At 42.8% G+C, this 17,973-nt stretch overlaps 1 protein-coding gene across 1 annotated transcript in view; it reads left to right on the top strand.

Moving 5' to 3' along the window:
* Positions 1-17,973, top strand: part of Tp53bp1 (tumor protein p53 binding protein 1) — a 79,674-nt gene that overhangs the window by 38,873 nt on the left and 22,828 nt on the right. The window contains exons 13-16 of the mRNA XM_031371638.1: positions 6,416-6,535; positions 7,269-7,472; positions 11,343-11,400; positions 13,673-13,765. Coding sequence (XP_031227498.1) covers positions 6,416-6,535; positions 7,269-7,472; positions 11,343-11,400; positions 13,673-13,765 — 475 coding nt within the window. The remainder of the gene's footprint in view (positions 1-6,415; positions 6,536-7,268; positions 7,473-11,342; positions 11,401-13,672; positions 13,766-17,973) is intronic.

Raw genomic sequence — 17,973 nt, 5'->3', positions numbered from 1 at the left:
ACCAAGCTGGCCTTGAACTCAGAAATCCGCCTGCCTCTGCCTCCCAAGTGCTGGGATTAAAGGCGTGAGTCATCACTGCCTGGCAAGGTTTCCATTTTTATGGTCCAGACTGGCCTCACATTTTCTTTTTTTCCTGATATTTAACAACTTTATTTTAAAACAATGTTTTAGATTTATTTTCTGAAAATTCAATACATTTGTACAGTATATTTTGATTATATCCATCTACCGTTACTTCCCTCCAAATGTGTCCTGGTGCTTCTGACCCATCATCACTCTTCCAACTTCATATTCTCCTTTTATTGGCTTGTTATTAAAACTCAGCATCCTGTGTCTGACCAGCGCTGTAAACTGTGCATGGCTGTGAGGCCACCCTCTGGGGTATGGGTAACCTCCCAGTAGCTATAGCTGCAAAGGAGACCTCTCCCTTAGCATCAGCAACTGCTAATACCTCTTCTCCATTTGTGCTAGAATTCTGAATGGCTCCATCTGTGCAGGTCCAGTGCAGGAACTCCTAGGTGCTGTATGTGGCTGTGTGCAGCAACCACGTATGCCCAGAAATCAGTGTTTCCCAGTTCTGCCCTCATCCACCAACTCTCACTCTTTGTGCCTGTTCTTCTGCAAAGTCCTCTAAGCCGTAATGGAGATGATTCACCCTCAGCTGAGCACTTATGGGCACTTCTCCTTGTAACTTGGTAGATAGGAGTCTCTGTAGTAGCTGCTGTCCACTGCAAAAAGAAGCTTTCCTGACCAAAGTTGAGAGCAACATAGTTTATAGGTATAAACATAAACATAAAGGCAGGTTGACAGTTTGACCATCCAGCATGACAGCAGCTATTTGCAGCTGTGGCCTTTGATCTCCCTAGTCCTGGGCTTTGGACAAGGTTTGGAGTACCATGTTTTCGTATCTCTGTATCTCAGATTCTGGGGTTGTAGGTGTGTATCACCATGCCTGGCAGGAATACCTTTTAGCTATTTTTTTATAGTTGTGTGCAGAAGAATACTCTAAAATATTGAAATATTGTTATGGCAATAGTATTCTTTATGAATTAATAGATTATTCTGTTAGTTGCCAGAACAAACTATTTTTTTTCTCAGACTCCGTCTTATTAAAGTTTATTTTACTAATATTCATCTGGATTATTGAAAGTGCTGGAAAATGCCAGGCAGTGGTGGCACACGCCTTTAATCCCAGCACTTGGGAGGCAGAGAGGAAGGTGGATTTGAGAGTTCGAGGCCAGCCTGGTCTACAGAGTGAGTTCCAGGACAGCCAGGGCTACACAGAGAAACCTTGTCTTGAAAAGCAACAATAGTAACAACAACAAAAACAAAACAAACAAAAGGAATTAAAAATGGGGTGTGGAGAGATGGTTCAATGGTGGAGAATGCTTACTGTTCTTCTAGAGGATCAGAGTTTGGTTGCCAGCGCCTACTTTGGGCCACTCAGAATCCTTGTAACTCTGCCTTCAGGGGATCTGATACCCTCTTCTGGCCTCCACAGGCATCAGACCCTGCACATAGTGCACAGACATGAGGCATAGTACACATATACATAAAAATAAATATAATGAAAAGATTTAGGTGTTTTAATTAAGGCTAGGCCTGATTAGTTTTGCCATGAAACTAATTTGCCTGTGAAAAGGCCTCTGGGACTAAGACTGCCCAGTGTCCAGCTCAAGAGAAATAATAGCTCTGCCAGCCTCAGGGGGGCTGGACTCTACACCTACGCCTGGGCTCAAGAATTAAAAATAAATACTTGTTTAAAAAAAGAAAAGTTTTTATTTAGAAACTAGGACATGAAGAATAATAGTTTCTGAGTGAGAGAATTAGTCTAAAAGAAGAATGTTATACAAGAAAAATTATTACATGTTTAAAATATAGTTTATGGGTTATAGGTGTAGCTCATTTTTAGGGAGCTTGTTTCGATTTCCTAAGGCCTAGGTTTGATCCCATCTTAGTTAGGATTTCCATTGCTGTGAAGAGACACTGTGACCAAGGCAACTCTTAGAAAGAAAAACATTTAATTGGGACTAGCTTACATTTTCAGAGGTTCAGTCTGTTAACATGATGGTGGGAAGCATGGAGCATGCAGGTAGGCACGATGCTGGAGAAACCGAGAAAGTTCTGCATCTTGATCCTCAGGCAGCCAGGAGACTGGAATTCTACACTGGGCAGAGCTTAAGCCTGGGAGACTTCAAAGCCCACCCCTACAGTGACACACTCTCTCCAACAAGGCCACACCTGCTCCCACAAGGCCACACCCTCCTAGTAGTTCCCCTCCCTGTGGGCCAAGCCTTCAAACACTTGAGTCTGGGAGGGCCAAACCTATTCAAACCACCACAGATCTCCTCACTGCAAAAATAAATAGTACGGCAGAATACAGTTGTTAGTTCCTAAAACTTAGGAGGATTAAAAAAGAGAGGAATGTGGAGAGGTGATGATTGTTCCATTTAAGAAGAATGAGGCTAGGAATGTAGTTCATATGTAGCGCCTGCCCAGCACGATGAGCCCTGGGCTCTGTTTCCAGCACCGAATAAATTGGGTGTGGTGGCTACACCTGCAATCCCAGCACCTAGGCGGTGGACACAGGAAGATCAGAAAGCCAAGGCCATTCTTGGCTACAGAGGTAGTTTGAGTCCAGCCTGGGCTACATGAGACTCTGTCTCAAAAATTAAATAATGGGCTGGTGAGATGGTTCACTGGGTAAAAGGTGTCTACATCCAGGCCTGAATTCCATTCCAAGGACCCACTGGTAATAGGAGAGAACTGACTTCCTACAAGTTATTCTCTGCCCTCCACATGTGTGCCATAACACACTCAAGGCAACCCCTTCCCCCCAATTATGCACATTAAATAAATACATGAAATGTATTATAAGATTTTTTGTTTTTTAGATTTATTTTATTTATTTTATGTGTATGAGTACACTGTCGCTATACAGATGGCCGTGAGCCATCATGTGTGTGGCTGCTGGGAATTGATCTCAGGACCTCTCGCCGCCCCTCCCCTCGCGCTCAGGCGTAATTCACTGTAGCTGTCTTCAGACTCATCAGAAGAGGGCGTCAGATCTCATTACGGGTGGTTGTGAGCCACCATGTGATTGCTAGGATCTGAACTCAGAACCTTTGGAAGAGCAGTCAGTGCTCTTACCTGCTGAGCCATCTCGCCAGCCCCCGTATTATAAGATTTTAATAAAGCAAGCAAGTGATCGAGCCATCCTGGACTACACAAGAAATTGTCTCAAAAATAAGCACGCAAACAAACAGAATAAGAGGCGTCAAGTGGTTGAGCTGGGGCTAGGGGTGGAGCTTAGGGATGGAGTACTTGACCAGTATATTTAAGACACGAATGTTTGATGTCTGGCACTGCAAAACATGCAGTGAAAACAATTAAGTCCCAGCTTTTTGGTTTTTTTTTTTTTTTGAGACTGGGTCTCTCAATGTAGTTCTGGCTCTCCTGGAATTCACTATGTAAACTAGGCTGGCCTTGAATCAATTCATTAGATTTCTTACCAAAATTAGGACACTTATTTTTTTTAATTTAAATATATTTTATTTCTTTTTTTCTGTCCCCCCCCCCTCCGTGTGTGTGTGTTGGGGGGGCGGGACAGGTTCTCTCTGTACCCCCCGAAGCAACTCTGCTCTTGGCTTCAGTTACAGATTCTACACCTGGCTTGTAGACTTTTTTTGTTGTTGTTTTTAAAATACAAAAACAGGGTCTCTTCTAGCCCAGCTGGCTTGAACTTTATGTAGCTGAGGCTGACACTGGACTTTTGGTTCCCGTCTCTCCGTCCCAGTGCAGATACTGCTAGTTCATGTGCCAGGCAGGCAATCACTTGACCTCTGAGCTACAGCCCAGCCCTAACAGTTGGAAAGATTTTAAAAAAAACAACCAGAAACGTGCTGAGGTATGAAAAACACTCAAGTTGTTCAAGACAGGGAAAGAAGCCAGTCTGAATCCCTCCGCTGATGGTCTCTAGTCACTGCTAACAGCTTGGCAGCCTCCTGGCACACCTGGCCGTGGGGGCTGTATCTAACAAGGCGATACTGGAAAGCTCTCGCTCAGTTGCCTACAGGTTCCTGCAGCTGATGATAGGCAAGGCCTTAACTACATTCTTTTTACTTTTGTTTTTTTTCCTTTTTGAGAGAGAGCTTTATTATTTAGGCCTGGTTGGTCCATTACTTAACTCTAGCCTAGGCTAGCCTTGAACTTAGGACACTCTTCAAGCCTAAGCTTGTTGGGATAACATCGTGGCCTGCTTTATTCTGCCTTATCTTTTTGGTTAGATGGCTTTTCACCAATTTTAAGATGTGAACACTTCTTTTAAGTACACATGAAGACCGTTGCTGCTTTACAGCATAGCAGTTTAGGAGAGCTCTTCCTTGTATTGAATTTTTAAAGGCAGGGCTTTGAATTTCAGACTTGTTCTGCCTCACTAGCCCTCTTCTGTTCTTGGGAATGCTTTTCTCTTCTTAATAAGCTGTCTCTGTTTCTGTCATTTATGGAATTCTCAGGAAAAAAATGAAAAATTTTAATACTAATTGGAAAACGTTTTTTAGGGTGGGCGTATACCTATAGCTAGCACTTGGGAAACAGAGACAGGAGGTCAATGTTGAAGGTCATCCTGATTTATTTATGTACTGAATTACAGGCTAGGGTGACCTGCCCGTGAGACCCTACCCTAACCCCTTCCTAATCATAAAGAGTTTTAAATAGTGAGTTCTGTGAATTTTTTAGTAGTAAGACCAATTTTTTTGCACAGGTGTTTTGATAATTGGTGTTGTTTTCTTTTGCTTTATTGTATCTTCATTGATAAGCTGACATGCAGTAAGTAGGGTAGCCTATGGTAATCTGGTAAAGAAGAAAAGATTTGATAATTTAAATAATAGGCTAAATATGAGAGAACTGAAATGTGGAAAATTCTGGTTAACCTAAAAGGATAAAATATGACAAGTGTTTTGCAGAATTTGGTGATAATCTAATTGTATTAGTGATGATTCAGGTGGCTGGTAAGTACGGAGAAATGGAGAAGCATTTGGAGGACATTGAACATGAATGATTAGGAATAACTAAGAAAGACACTGGAAACAGTTAACTGCATTGCAACTGAAGAGTTGGGATTTAACTTCTTTAGATTTTTTTATGTGTATGAGTGTTTTGCCTACGTGTATGTATGTGCCCCATGTGCATGCCTGGTACTCACTGAAGTCAAAGAGGCCATCAGATCCCTTAGAGCTGGGGTTGTGGATGGTTATAAGACACAGTGTTTGTTCTTGGAACAAAATCTGAGTTCTTTGCAAGGTCCACTTAACTGTTGACCCATGCCTCTAGCCCAGAGAGATAGGACTTTTTCTCATATTGAAAACTTCAGAGGATTTTGACTAGAAGCCAGCTTTTCCAAACCCATGTTATCTAGCAGCTTCTCTGGTTACACTGTCCTAAGAAGTGGGGCTCGTGAGAGAGGCCGAGGGAAGGGTTGGTAGGCTGTATAGTCCAAGGACAGGGGGACATTGAAGACTGGATAAAGGCCTGGAAAATGCTTCAACTCTCTGTTAAGTTATTTTGATAAAATCAGATGGTCTTAAACTATTTGTAATAAGTTTTACCCAGTATCGTGCAAAGGAATCTTGCACCAAGAAGCAACAATCTCCACTAATAAGACACTTACGTGTTACACATGCATGCTCATTTGTCTGCCCGCTTCTGCCCTTTTTGTGCTGGGCGTGAAGGTGTGAGCTGCCACACCTGGCTAAAGTGGACTTTTATGTCTTCAAAAATTTTTATTGTTTGTAATAATTTAATAGCACCCAACTAAATATGCACACTGTGGACGCTGCTCCTTAGGGATTTGCCAGGTGCAGAACTGAGTTTTGAATGTTGCCACTTTGCTTACCATCTAGAATGTGTGCTGTTCAGTACAGCTGAAGGAAGCCTCAGATTTGGCTGTTAGAATCAATGACCAATTTGAAGTCCTTTTTGACCTTTGTCACCTTTCAGAGAGGACCATATGTCAGACTTTGCTTTGGAGGTCTTGGAGAACACAATGCTAGGTAGCACTTACCAAATGATGCCTGCCTAGACTCAGCAGTGTCCAGGTCCGTGTTGCTAAGTGTGTCTACATACAGTATTTTGGAAGCAGATGATAACCCAGTGTTGCTCAGTCCTCTTTCCTTTTTTGCCTCTGGTGGTGTCCTTTTTAATCAGTGCTGCTATTGATGGCTATAAAGCTACTGTCTTTTTAACAGCAGGGACCTGGTTTGGATGGCTGTGAAACTGATAGGACTAAGAAATTGGAAAAAGAGCAACTGAGATTTTTTTTTTTTTGTAGTTTCTCATTTTTGTGTAATGTATACTTCTGTGTGGTTTGTGCTTTTTTTTTTTTAATTGTGTTTTCATTTTTGTTTATTTATTTCAGAAACCCCATTTCATTTCACTTTGCCTAAAGAAGGTGATATTATCCCACCATTGACTGGCGCAACCCCACCTCTTATTGGGCACCTAAAAATGGATCCCCAGAGTCATAGTACTCCTATTGGTGAGTGATTAAAAACAAAGATATTTAAGGCATTTAAAGAAAAGCTACTTAAAGACCTTCTAAGATACCATTTATGCAAGTATGCAAGTGGTATTTCTCTATCCGAGGAGTTAGCCTGACTTGAGAGGGCAGATGTTTGGTTTGGAAGAACAGGGTCTGACCTCACTGCCAAGAGATGAGAGGAGGTGAGATGATGGAGAGAGAAGGTGGAGGGAAGGAGGGAAGAGCGTCAAGTCTGTCTTATCACCGGTCGAACTGGAACTAAGCTGGGATATGAAAGAGAGAGACAAGGAGTGTGGAGAAGGGCTATGCTCAGTGTGCTTGCCTGGTCAGGCTGCTGCTACCTAGGGCAACAAACCTTAGGTCCTCCGTCCTTGGAGCAGCGGGTGGGTGTCTACATTAACCTATTTGTTTTCTCTAGTCAGTGCTGGGAGGTAACAGTCATGCCGCCTGGAGTCTCCTGTTTCCTATGCCTGATGCTGGCAGATGTGGGTTGGCTGAGGGCATGCAGCATCCTTTGTCCAGATGCAGAAGTGGAGCTGAATCCTCTTAAGACCAGGTGTCAGTACTAGTCAGTAGTTGTTGATGCTTACAGCAGGATCTATCCTAGGGACCCTCTTTAATCTTGCAGAGTGGTGGAGCCAAACAGGCAAATTGATCATTTCAAATTGCTCTTTTTCATGTTTGTATTTTAGTGTTCTTTCTTTCTTCCTCCCTGCCTCCTTTCTTTTAGGGATTAGCAACTATCCAGAAAGCACCATAGCAACCAGTGATGTTATGTCTGAAAGCATGGTGGAGATCAATGACCCTCTACTTGGGAATGAAAAAGGGGATTCTGAGTCTGCCCCAGAAATGGATGGAAAACTGTCTCTGAAGATGAAACTGGTTAGTCCTGAGACAGAGGCCAGTGAAGACTCTTTGCAGTTTAGCCTGGAAAGTAAGTTTTATGTTTTTATTTGGTAATTAGTTACTCCAGGTTATCCACATCAGGGGGCTCACAAATGCCCGTGGATACGACACCTCTGTGACACCTACACTCATGAGCACATATCCCACCCCCATACACATATTTAAGTAAACAAGTCTATAGTAGAAAATGTAGGGTTTACACTATAAACTTATGTAGACACTTTTCCAAATGAATGCAAGTTGTTTGTTTAGAATCTGCATGTCAGATGCCCTAAAACTGGTGTTACAGATGGTTGTGAGTTGCCATGTGGGCACTGGAATCAAATCTTGGTCTTGGGATGGAATAGGTGCTCTTAACTGCTGAAACTCTCCAGACATCTCCCCTACCCCCCCCCCCCCCCCCCCCCCCCGCTCTCTCATCCCCAGAATAATTTTTACAAAAGAGCTTGTAAAAAAGCAGAGAGGGGAACTCAGTAAGCTTGTGAGGAGGAAAGTTACAGGATATACCAGTGTCAGATGGTAGGAGCTAAGGTCCAGTAGGGATCAGTCAGACAATGTTAGTTTGAAGGATATGGGGTGGTGCCTAGGAATGGGAGTCATGCAAACATGAGGCCTTAGCGTGGACCAGAAAGAAGACAATGGATGGACGACTTTGTGCATGTCTCTCATCCTTGTGCTGTTTGCTCAGGGCTACCAGTTGTCTGTAGTCTTCTCTCTGGTCTAAGCTGAAGCCTCATGTTAGTAAACTATCATGTGGTATTGGAGCTCACTGAGAAGCTGGTTCTGGAAGTGGAGTCACCCTCTCCCCTAGAGCAGATCGAGCATGTTTATTTCATTGTTTTCTAAAATTCCCTGTTCTACTTGGGAGGCAGAGGCAGGAGGATCTTTTGAGTTCAGGCCAGCCTGGTCTACAGAGTAAGTTTCAGGACAGCCAGGGCTACACAGAAAGACCCTGCCTCAAAACAAACAAGCAAAACCCAGAAAACCCTGTCCTGGGGCAGGCTGGCATCCTAAGTATGTAAAAGGGAGAGAATATGTGTTATAGGCATTGTAGCATTAGAAATAGCTAGAAGGTGAGGTTACCATTGCTTACTCCATCATCAAAGTGCCTGCAGTGCGTAAGAGAAGAAGCAAGCTTGTCATGGAGAGAGTGCTGTGCTGTGTCTTGGTGGTCTCAGTGGAGACCCTAGCTCCCTGCTTCAGTGGGACTCTTCCCAGTTTATTTCTGCTGGATGTGTTCAGCACCTCATTGGCTGAGGGTTTTCTATCTGCTGCTATTCACTGTTTCTTTTTCTTTTTCTTGCTGTGTACTTAATAAACTCACTCATTTGAAACTGAAGACATGACTGTTAACTGTTATAGATCATTCCCTGGACCAGATGGAACTCAGGGCTTGTTAATTTGAACCTAGAATGTCACTGGGAATTAAAGTATTACATGATTTCACCCTTACTGTTGTTTTGGGGATGAAATGAGAGCTTACCTAGAAAGAGTCTGAGAAAGGGGCTGGTGTTGGCCTATGCCATCTCAAGTTCTCAGCACAAAGGAGACTTACTTCCCCCAGAGAGACAGTGGACAAGTAATAAGAGATAAAGGGTGAGGGGCAAGAGAAGGGGAAGGAGTGTTTGTCCCCATGGGGACAAAGGACTGCCTCTGGATAGTGAGGAGACAGACTGGCCCATAGGCAAATGGTGGTCTATAAAAGTAAAAGGGGAAACCCCATGTAAGGGTGAGGTGTTTATTTTTAACTGGGCATATTAATTAGGTGAGCCAAAGGGGGCTTTTGGTTTCTGGACTTCAATACTTTAATAGCTGGACCTTGGTAGTCAGCCTCAGGAGGAGGAGGTAGGCAAATAAGGAAACAGATCTTGGTGGCTAGCTTTAGGAATGGAATCTAGTGGTTTTCAGCATGCAAGGGAGGCTAGGTTTGCCGTGCTTGGACTGGCTAGGGTGTCTTCAATATACTGATGGTGTTATTTGGGAGTCTGGAGCAGGAGGACTTTAATTCAAAGCCATCCTGAGCTGAGAAAATGGAGGTAGGAGGGGGAGAGGTGAGAGAACAGGTGGGAACATGTTAGCACTGAACTCGACTTGACCTTTAGATGGAAATTGTACCCTAAGGATGGTCAGTCACATTGATGCATAGTGCTCCCCTCCTTTTTTTTTTTTCCTACTGGGAAAGTAATATCAGTCTCTGGGGCTCACACATTTACTGCCTTCATTACACCCTCACAGACGTTTACCCCTACTACCTTTACCACAGTATTTTACCCCTAGGCTGACTAAGCTTGGGTCCAGCCATCTTTCTTTCCCTGAACAGGGAGGGCTCTGACTACTGAACTCTTCTGCTTCTTCGATAGACAGTGGAGCTTACATTGAGTTCTGTGTTTTGTGAATGTCTGAAACATTTAAGAGCTGTGTTTTTCTGAGACTGGAATAAATTGCAAATGAAATGAACACAATTTAATTCTTTGATACTTAGTGACACGGTTATGGAAATACTGTGTTCCTCTTAGCTTTGCACTTACAGTATCGATGTTGGCTCTTCCGTTGGAAATATCCTTTCGTATATCTGCCCTTAAAACATTTTTTAAGGCCGGGCAGTGGTGGTGCACACCTTTAATCCCAGCACTTGGAAGGCAGAGGCAGGCAGATTTCTGAGTTCGAGGGCAGCCTGGTCTACAGAGTGAGTTCCAGGACAGCCAGGGCTACACAGAGAAATCCTATCTCAAAAAAAAACAAAAACAAACAAACAAACAAAAAACCCAAAACATTTTTTAAACTTAATTTATGTGAGTGAGTTTTATGTTTGTATGTGTAATGTGTGTGCCTAGAGCCTATGAAGTTCAGAAGAATCCTTTGGGGCTGAAGTTATAGATGGTTGTGAGCCACCCTGTGGTGCTGGGAACTTACTGAACCCAAGCTGTCCCCAAGAGCAGCAAGTGTGGGTAAAGCCCTTTGGCAAAGCCTTGGGTGCCTCCAAATGTGAATGTTTCTGAAATGAACCACTGAATCTATGCATTAACTTAACATATTTTCCTATACATTTATTCATTTTGAGATAGAGTTTCATTATATAGCTCTCAGGCTGTCCTAGAATTATTGTGTAGCCCAGGTTGGCCTTGAGCTTCCCAAAATGTTGACATTACAGGGGTGCTTCACCTGGCTTGTCACATAGTTTATTCAGGTTTTTTGCTTGTTTCTTTTTTAAATAAAGTGTTAGCTCAGCATGGTGATACATTATCTTTAATCCCAGCACTTGTGAAGCAGAGGGAGGTGGGTCTCTGAGACCAGCTTGGCCTACATAGACCCTGTCTCGAAAAAACATATTTTTAGTTTATAAATATTTTTAAAAGTTGATTTACGTACTTTATGTATTTAAGTGTTTTGTCTGCATGTACATTTGCACGCCAGAAGAGGGCATCAGATCCCATGGGACTGCAGTTATAGATGGTTGTGAGCCACCATGTGGGTGCTAGGAATTGAACCTAGGACCTCCAGAAGGGCAGGCAGTGCTATTAACTGCTGAGCCATCTCTCCTGCCCCCAACCCCACCTTTTTTAGGTTTTCTTTTGTATTTTCTCATGTGAATTTTAAATTTCTTGTATGGGAAGGTGACTCATGATTCAGACGGTTGAGTTTTCACTTACAGATAGTATAGATTGCAGTTCTGGTGAAGTACATATAATTTCTGTAGGAAATCTGAAATGAAATAAAATGGTAGGGATGAGAAAAGCTTGTGCTGCTAAAACATGTCTTTTCTGTTGACGTTTAGCTTCCCTGGTTTCCTTGTTTGTATTTTTTTGTGGCTGGTGTGGCATGCAGGCAGAGGCATTAGACTCGGGGTGACTGACGTCTGCTTCCCTTTACTTCTCTCACTGCTTTTGTTTTTGTCCAGAGCCTACAACTGCTGAGAGAAAAAATGGATCTACTGCCATTGCTGAGCCTGTTGCCAGGTAACCAGGGCTCGTTGTTATTTAGAGAAGTTTAATACAAAGGTGCTACTTAAAGAGAGGGACACATGAAAACACTCAAAGCCTAGCATAAAGAATTCATCAGCATTTTGAATTAAAGGCTTCCTCGTAATTTTATGTCTAACAAACTTTTGTTTTTCTTACTGTTAGAGTACCTAGTGGTTTCCCCACCGTTCATGTATGTGCCCTTTTCTTTTTCTGTCAATGACCGAGGTGAGGAAACAAAGGGCCAAAGGAGACACATTGTCCTGTGTTCGGCGCTCGGCTGCACCCTCAGGACATTCTGCCTTTTGCCAGATTTCTTGCCACCTGCTATGCTGAGCTGTTCTTGCTTTGTCACAAATACTGCAAAGCGTTGAGTGAAGTATGCCGGATGTGCAGGTTTTGTTGGCGAAGCTTTGCCATCTGGTGGCTGCGAGAATAGAGGCATCTTTGTTTCTCATGCAGTTGGTGACAGGCAGGTGACTGCTCTAAGGCTAGCACCGGCAGGCACTGTGAGTAAAGCCGATTGGATGTGAGAGTGCAGAGGGCTGAGGATGGCGGCCACACCTGTGCTCCATAACGAGTTCTTTACCTCTCCCCGTGGCTGTCAGTTTTTAGTGCTAGCTGGGCTAGAGCCCCGTAGTCATGCTTGCCTACGTCCCTACTATGACACTTAAAAAAAAGGATTCCAACTTGTTATTGCCAAATCTTAAAAAATTTTGAAGAGAATTTTAAGTTTTTTAAAGAACATAAAGTGTCTACTGACTATAAATGACCCGCTGTGGGTTTCTGAACTGCTGGGGAGAATATAGGGAAGAAAGATGAGGAAAAAGCAAAGGATGGTGGGTGTAGAGAAAGAGGAAAGTCATTGGTATTGCCATGAAGCAATTTTTCTTTTTAAATTTAAAAATCTATGGTTAAGAAATCTGTAGCCCGGCAGTGGTGGCGCACGCCTTTAGTCCCAGCACTTGAAGGCAGAGGCAGGCGGATTTCTGAGTTCTAGGCCAGCCTGGTCTACAGAGTGAGTTCCAGGACAGCCAGGGCTACACAGAGAAACCCTGTCTCAAAAAAAAAAAAAAAAAAAAAAGAAGTTATTGAAAGAGGATGGAGACTTGGCTCGGTGGTTAAGAGCACTGGGTGTTCTTCAGAGGATCTCGGTTCAGTTCCCAGAACTCACATGTCAGCTCACATGGGACTGTAACTCCAGTCCCAGAGGTGCGATGCCTTCTTCTGGCCTCTTTGAGTTTCAGGCATTTGTGTGGTACAGAGACATACATGCAGGCAAAATACCTGTATACGTGAAAAGATAAAATTAAAAACAAATTGTTAGAAAAATAAGACATTTCAGATAAGATTTGTATGGTAGATGATTGTTGCATCCTCTGCATTTAGGTGAAGCATTTGAATGTTCAGAGTACTTGATGTCACCTTATTTTTCCAGTCATTTTACTGTGGGAAGACTATAAAGTGTAGACAACAATAGAGTAGTGGAATATGGACAACCATTTTGTAAGTGGCCAGTCTTCTTTGATTATCAAATCTTGGCGTACCCCCCTTCTACAAGTGGGTTATTTTGACAGTGATTCTATTTCATATCATTTTATGTAAATATTTCAGTTCTAGCTCTAAAAGATAAAGACTTTATTTTAAATTAAGCAATTGTTACTATACTTTTGTTAATAATGGTTTCTTAATGCTGTCAAGTATTTGGTGTTATCAAGATCTCAAATCTAAAATCCCATCCAATTAATGTATTTATTTTGTTTGCTTTTTAAATCAAAATTCCTCTTTTTGTTCCTCTTCCAAGTTATCTTCTAAAGGGACTCAATTGTTCATCTTATTTATTTCTGAGTTTTCTCTTTATATCCTTTTAGTATTTAATAGAGTGACCTCACTGAAGGTTTTTTCTGTGTGTTTTGCCTGCATATACGTGCATATACCACACATGTGCCTGGTGCCCATGGAGGCCAGAAGAGGGTGTCATACACCCTGGAACTGGAGTTACAGGTGGTTCTGAGTTGTCATGTGGGTGCTGGGAATGGAACCCAGGTCCTTTAGAAGAGCAGCCAGTGCTTGTAACTGCAGAGTTATAGTTCCTATACTGAGAGATTTTTATTGTGCTAATTTGAAACATATCAAAGAGTTAGCTTTTGGGGGTAATGTAGATTGGAGTTTGGGAAGCCAAGGAACTCTATGTCTAAATAGAGTGATCTCCAGAGGTACTTTTCCATTTGAAATTTAGAAGATGCATTGCTTTAATGTATTATGTTAGTCCCCAGAAGCCTGTGTCCGTGTTTGGCTGCATCTATGAAGCCCAGCAAGAGAAGGAGGCACAAAGTGAGGATCCTCCCTCTGCACCCAGCAGGTAAACATTTTCTTTATAATGAGGATTTATTTTGTAGCCCTGGCTGGCCTTGAACTTACAGAGCTCCACCTGCCTTTGCCTCCTGAGTCTTGTGATTAAAGGCTTGTGCCATACTGTCTGGTGTATTTTCTGCAGCATTGATTCATTGTATGGTTGATTCCATTTCATGGTATTGATTGGCACTGTTGTGTGAAGTTGGCTGTTTATGTATTTACCTTTTCTTTTACTTGCTATATTGTTATATGTTGTTTTGCCCAGGCTTGCCCTAGGCTTCTGGGCTTAAGCATTGCTCTTGCTTCAGCTTCCTGAGTAGGTGGGGCCACAGATGCATGACTTTGTTTGTTTTGTTTATTTATTAAGTTTTATCGAGGTAATATTTCTCTGTGTAGCCCTGGCTGTCCTGGAACTTGCTCTGTTGCTTGCAGGTTGGCCTTGAACTCAGATCTGAAAGGCACCATATCCTGCTATTTATTTATTTCTAAAGATAAATATTTTGTAATTTTACATTACAAAAATTTACTTTCATTACCCCACAACTGAATTTTGTAATGTAAAATGAATTTTGTAATTCATTTGTAATGTGTTTGTTCTTTTGTGTGTGTATATGAGAGAGAACATGAGTGAGAGAGTGCAGTGTGCTCTCCGTCCACTAGAGCACTATGCACCCTTAACCTCCTCTCCCCCCCTGTCATTTCTTTAGTCCTCCTTCCCTGTTCTTCAATGTCTCTCATTGAGTCTGGAGCTCACAGATTGGCTAGATTTGCTGACTAATGAGCTCAGGAATCATCATGTTCCCACCATTACCCCAAGCACAGAGATTACTAACACAGGCTTGTTAGCTAAACCTAAATGTTTACGACTACAATTTTAGCATTGATCATTTGTCAAGTGCTCCTAGGAGAATGAGAAGTACGAAATTCCTGATGTTTGGTAGTAATCTGCGAACACTGCCAATATTGCACTGAGTCATTGTCAACCCTCCCCTGTCTAGACCTTCTTGAGTCATGGTCTCACTCTGTGGCCCTGGCTAGCCTGGACAGCATATGACCTCAAAATCAAACAGATCCACCTTACTCTTCTGGGATTGAAGGAGTGCTCCACCAGGCCCTACCATCACTTTTGATAACAGTCTGATTAACTCTTTAGAGACAGGTTTGGGGTTGAGGAGGGGGAAATTTTTTTGTTGTTGTTTTTCGAGACAGGCTCTGTATAGCCCTGGCTGTCCTGGAACTCACTCTGTAGACCAGACTGGCCTCGAACTCAGAAATCCGCCTGCCTCTGCCTCCCAAGTGCTGGGATTAAAGCTGTGCATCACCACTGCCCGGCTAGGGGAAAATCTTAATATCCATCTTTTAGAAAAAAAATTCTCAAAAACAAAACATGACTTTGCTTTAGAAGTAAAATTATATTCACAGCCTCTACCCTGAATAAATAATTTCTGGGGTGTTTTAGTTTCTTGGACTACAATAACTGCTATAGGCTGGGTAGCTTATGACCCACAGAAATTTATTTCTTACCGTTTGTGGGGTCTGGACAATCATGGATAGGTGGTAGTTCCTGGAGTGGTTTACAGGTGCACTCTCAGTATCAGGACAGCTGTTCCTTTATCAGCTGATGGCTTCCCAAAGCTCTCACCTCTCCGTGCAGCTCCGTGGGCTGTTGGGCTTTATGAGTTTTGCAGGCTCAGATTCATTCTGTAGTGTGAGTTTAAGGGTGGAAAACAGTTGCAGTCTGACATTAGCATTTGAGTCCCATCAGCCTGCGTGGCAGCTTGCTTTTGTCTCTTAGTTGTCTTAACATGAATTTGGACATGGTTGTTTCATTTTTGCTTTGTTGTGTGCAGCAGGGAGTGCTATGTGTCTGCTGAGCTCAGCACTTTCACACTATGGTCATTCATAGATCATGAAGATTTAACTGCTAGCCATGTGTTTCCTTGTAGTGTGTTCTGTCTTCGTTCTCAGTGGCCTATGTATCCTCATTCAGTCAGTGTTCCTGACAAATAGGACATGCTCCAACAACTAAGATGCTCCCTTCAGTGGAAGGCTGTTCAAGCCTGTTGGAGCTGAGTGACAGAGACCTGTGAAACTCCCTACCCAAGCAGGAGAGCCTAGCAGACTTTTTATGCCCACCTAGGCGACTTAGCTGCTGTGAATAAGAGCTCCAAGCTTTGTTTTTCTCTGGCCAAAACATGTAACAATATGCTATGGTTTTTGAGCTCCTTGTGAGACCCTGTGAGACCCTCAGAGAGTCTTAGCCCCAATGCGCTACCCACAGATCACAGCTTGACAACGGATTGCTGCAATAACATGAGGTTTATTGATCCAACATGCGTGGCCAGTGCATGTGGGGTTGCTCATCCAAGTAGGAAGAGGCAGCCCCGAACTCAGAAAGCACACATCTTTTATACTTTACAGAGGCAACAGGGCTAGCTGGCTTATTCTGATTGGTTCAGTATCAAACAAAGGATCTCTTTAGGCATTGGTTGGCTTGCTCAAGGGGGCTGTTTTTGGCTTCATTGCCCCCTTACCTAACTCTTGTACCTGGCAAGCCCTGGAACGGGTCATGCTAGAAAGTCCCGGAATTTTTGTGAGGTCAGGGTATTCTTGGACCCCAGTCCAGGGAGGGGTAGAACATCTAGTCTTGTTCTTACAGGTTATGTTCTGGTCAGCTTTTAGTTCTGCCCAGTCCACCTGACCTTTAAAAACTTTGTTTTTCTTATACAAGCAGATTTCTCTACTATAGGTAGTTTTGGCTTCTTTTTTTCTCAAAAGTCTTGTTTTTACCTTTATTTCTACATTCCCAGAACTTTGTTTCTATATTCTCAAAAACTTGGTTTCTGTATTCCCAGAACCTTTCTACAACTTTGTTTTTCACTCTATTACTTCACTTGTATTTGTTCTTCAGGGCTAGGACATTGCAGACTCAGAATGGATTTTTGTTTGTTTTAGAAAGCCTAGTCTGTAGCTCAGGCAGACCTAGAATTCAGCTGTGACACCCAAGGCAGGCCTCGAAGATTCTGCAATCCTCCTGCCTCACGATTCCTAAGGGCTGGGATTACAGGTGTGAGCCACCACACCTGGTCATTTATTTCATCTTTTTTTTTTCTATTTACATTTGACAAAGCCTTGAAATCCATTCATTTATGTTCACCTAATATGGCAGCAGCTTACTGATTTTGTAGTATATTGATTTATGGAATATTCATTCTTTTGTTCAAAGTGCAAATATTAAGCACCTGTGTCACAGTTAGCTTCAGATTCCAACTTGATACAAACTCAGGGTCACCTGGAAAGGGGGGTCTGGAGCCATTGTCTGTGAGACATTTTCTTAATTGTAATTGATGGAGAAGGGCTTAGTTCACTGTGGGAGGCCCCATTTCTAGGTGGGTGGGCCTGGGCTTATAAGAAAGGTAGCTGAAGCAACCCAGGGGAAGCCAAGCCAGAAAGCATCATTCCTCCAAGGTCTCTGCTTAAATTCCTGCCTCCAAGTCCTGCCATTAGTTCCTGCCCTGGCTTTCCTTGTTGATGGACTGTAATCTGTAAGCCAAATAAACCCCTTCTTATCCCCAAGTCGCTTTTGGTCAGTGCTTTATCATAGTTATAGAAACCAAACTGAGGGAACCTCCATTCTGTCAAGCTTTCTGTTAAGCATTTCAGGTAAAAGGCAAGACAAATTTGTGTGTAACCTGCATAGAGCTAGTTTGTATTTCTTATTCTAGAGAACTGTTAACATGGAAAACCTCCAGTGACTTTGGAAACTCTATATATTTGGCTTAGAGGCAACACCTAGCTAATGCTTATAGGATAAATAAGTCAGAAGAGAGGATCTCAACTGAGGAATTGCCTCCATTAGATGGCCTGTAGGCATGTCTGTGGCAGCATTTTCTTGACTGGTGATTCCTTGTGGAAGGGCCCAGCTCACAGTGGGTAGTGCTCCTCCTAAGCAGGTGGTCCTGGGTTCTGTGAGAAACCAGGCTGAACAAGCCATGGGGAGCAAGCATTAAGCAGCACTCCTTTTCTGGTCTTTGCTTTGGTTTCTGTCTCCATGTTTCTGCTACCAGTCCCTGCCCTGTCTTCCCTTGATGGACTGTAATTTGTAGGCCAGATAAACGCTTTCCTACCAAGTTGTCTTTAGTCCATGGTTTTTATCACAGTAATAGAAACCTAATTAAGACACACTAGTTCTTTTTTTTTTTTTTTTTTTTTTTT

The sequence above is a fragment of the Mastomys coucha genome, unplaced genomic scaffold, assembly GCF_008632895.1.
Source record: "Mastomys coucha isolate ucsf_1 unplaced genomic scaffold, UCSF_Mcou_1 pScaffold15, whole genome shotgun sequence".
NCBI classification, from domain to species: Eukaryota; Metazoa; Chordata; class Mammalia; order Rodentia; family Muridae; genus Mastomys; species Mastomys coucha.
Note: the sequence above shows the minus strand (reverse complement) of the source record. Positions and strands in the feature narration are given on the sequence as shown.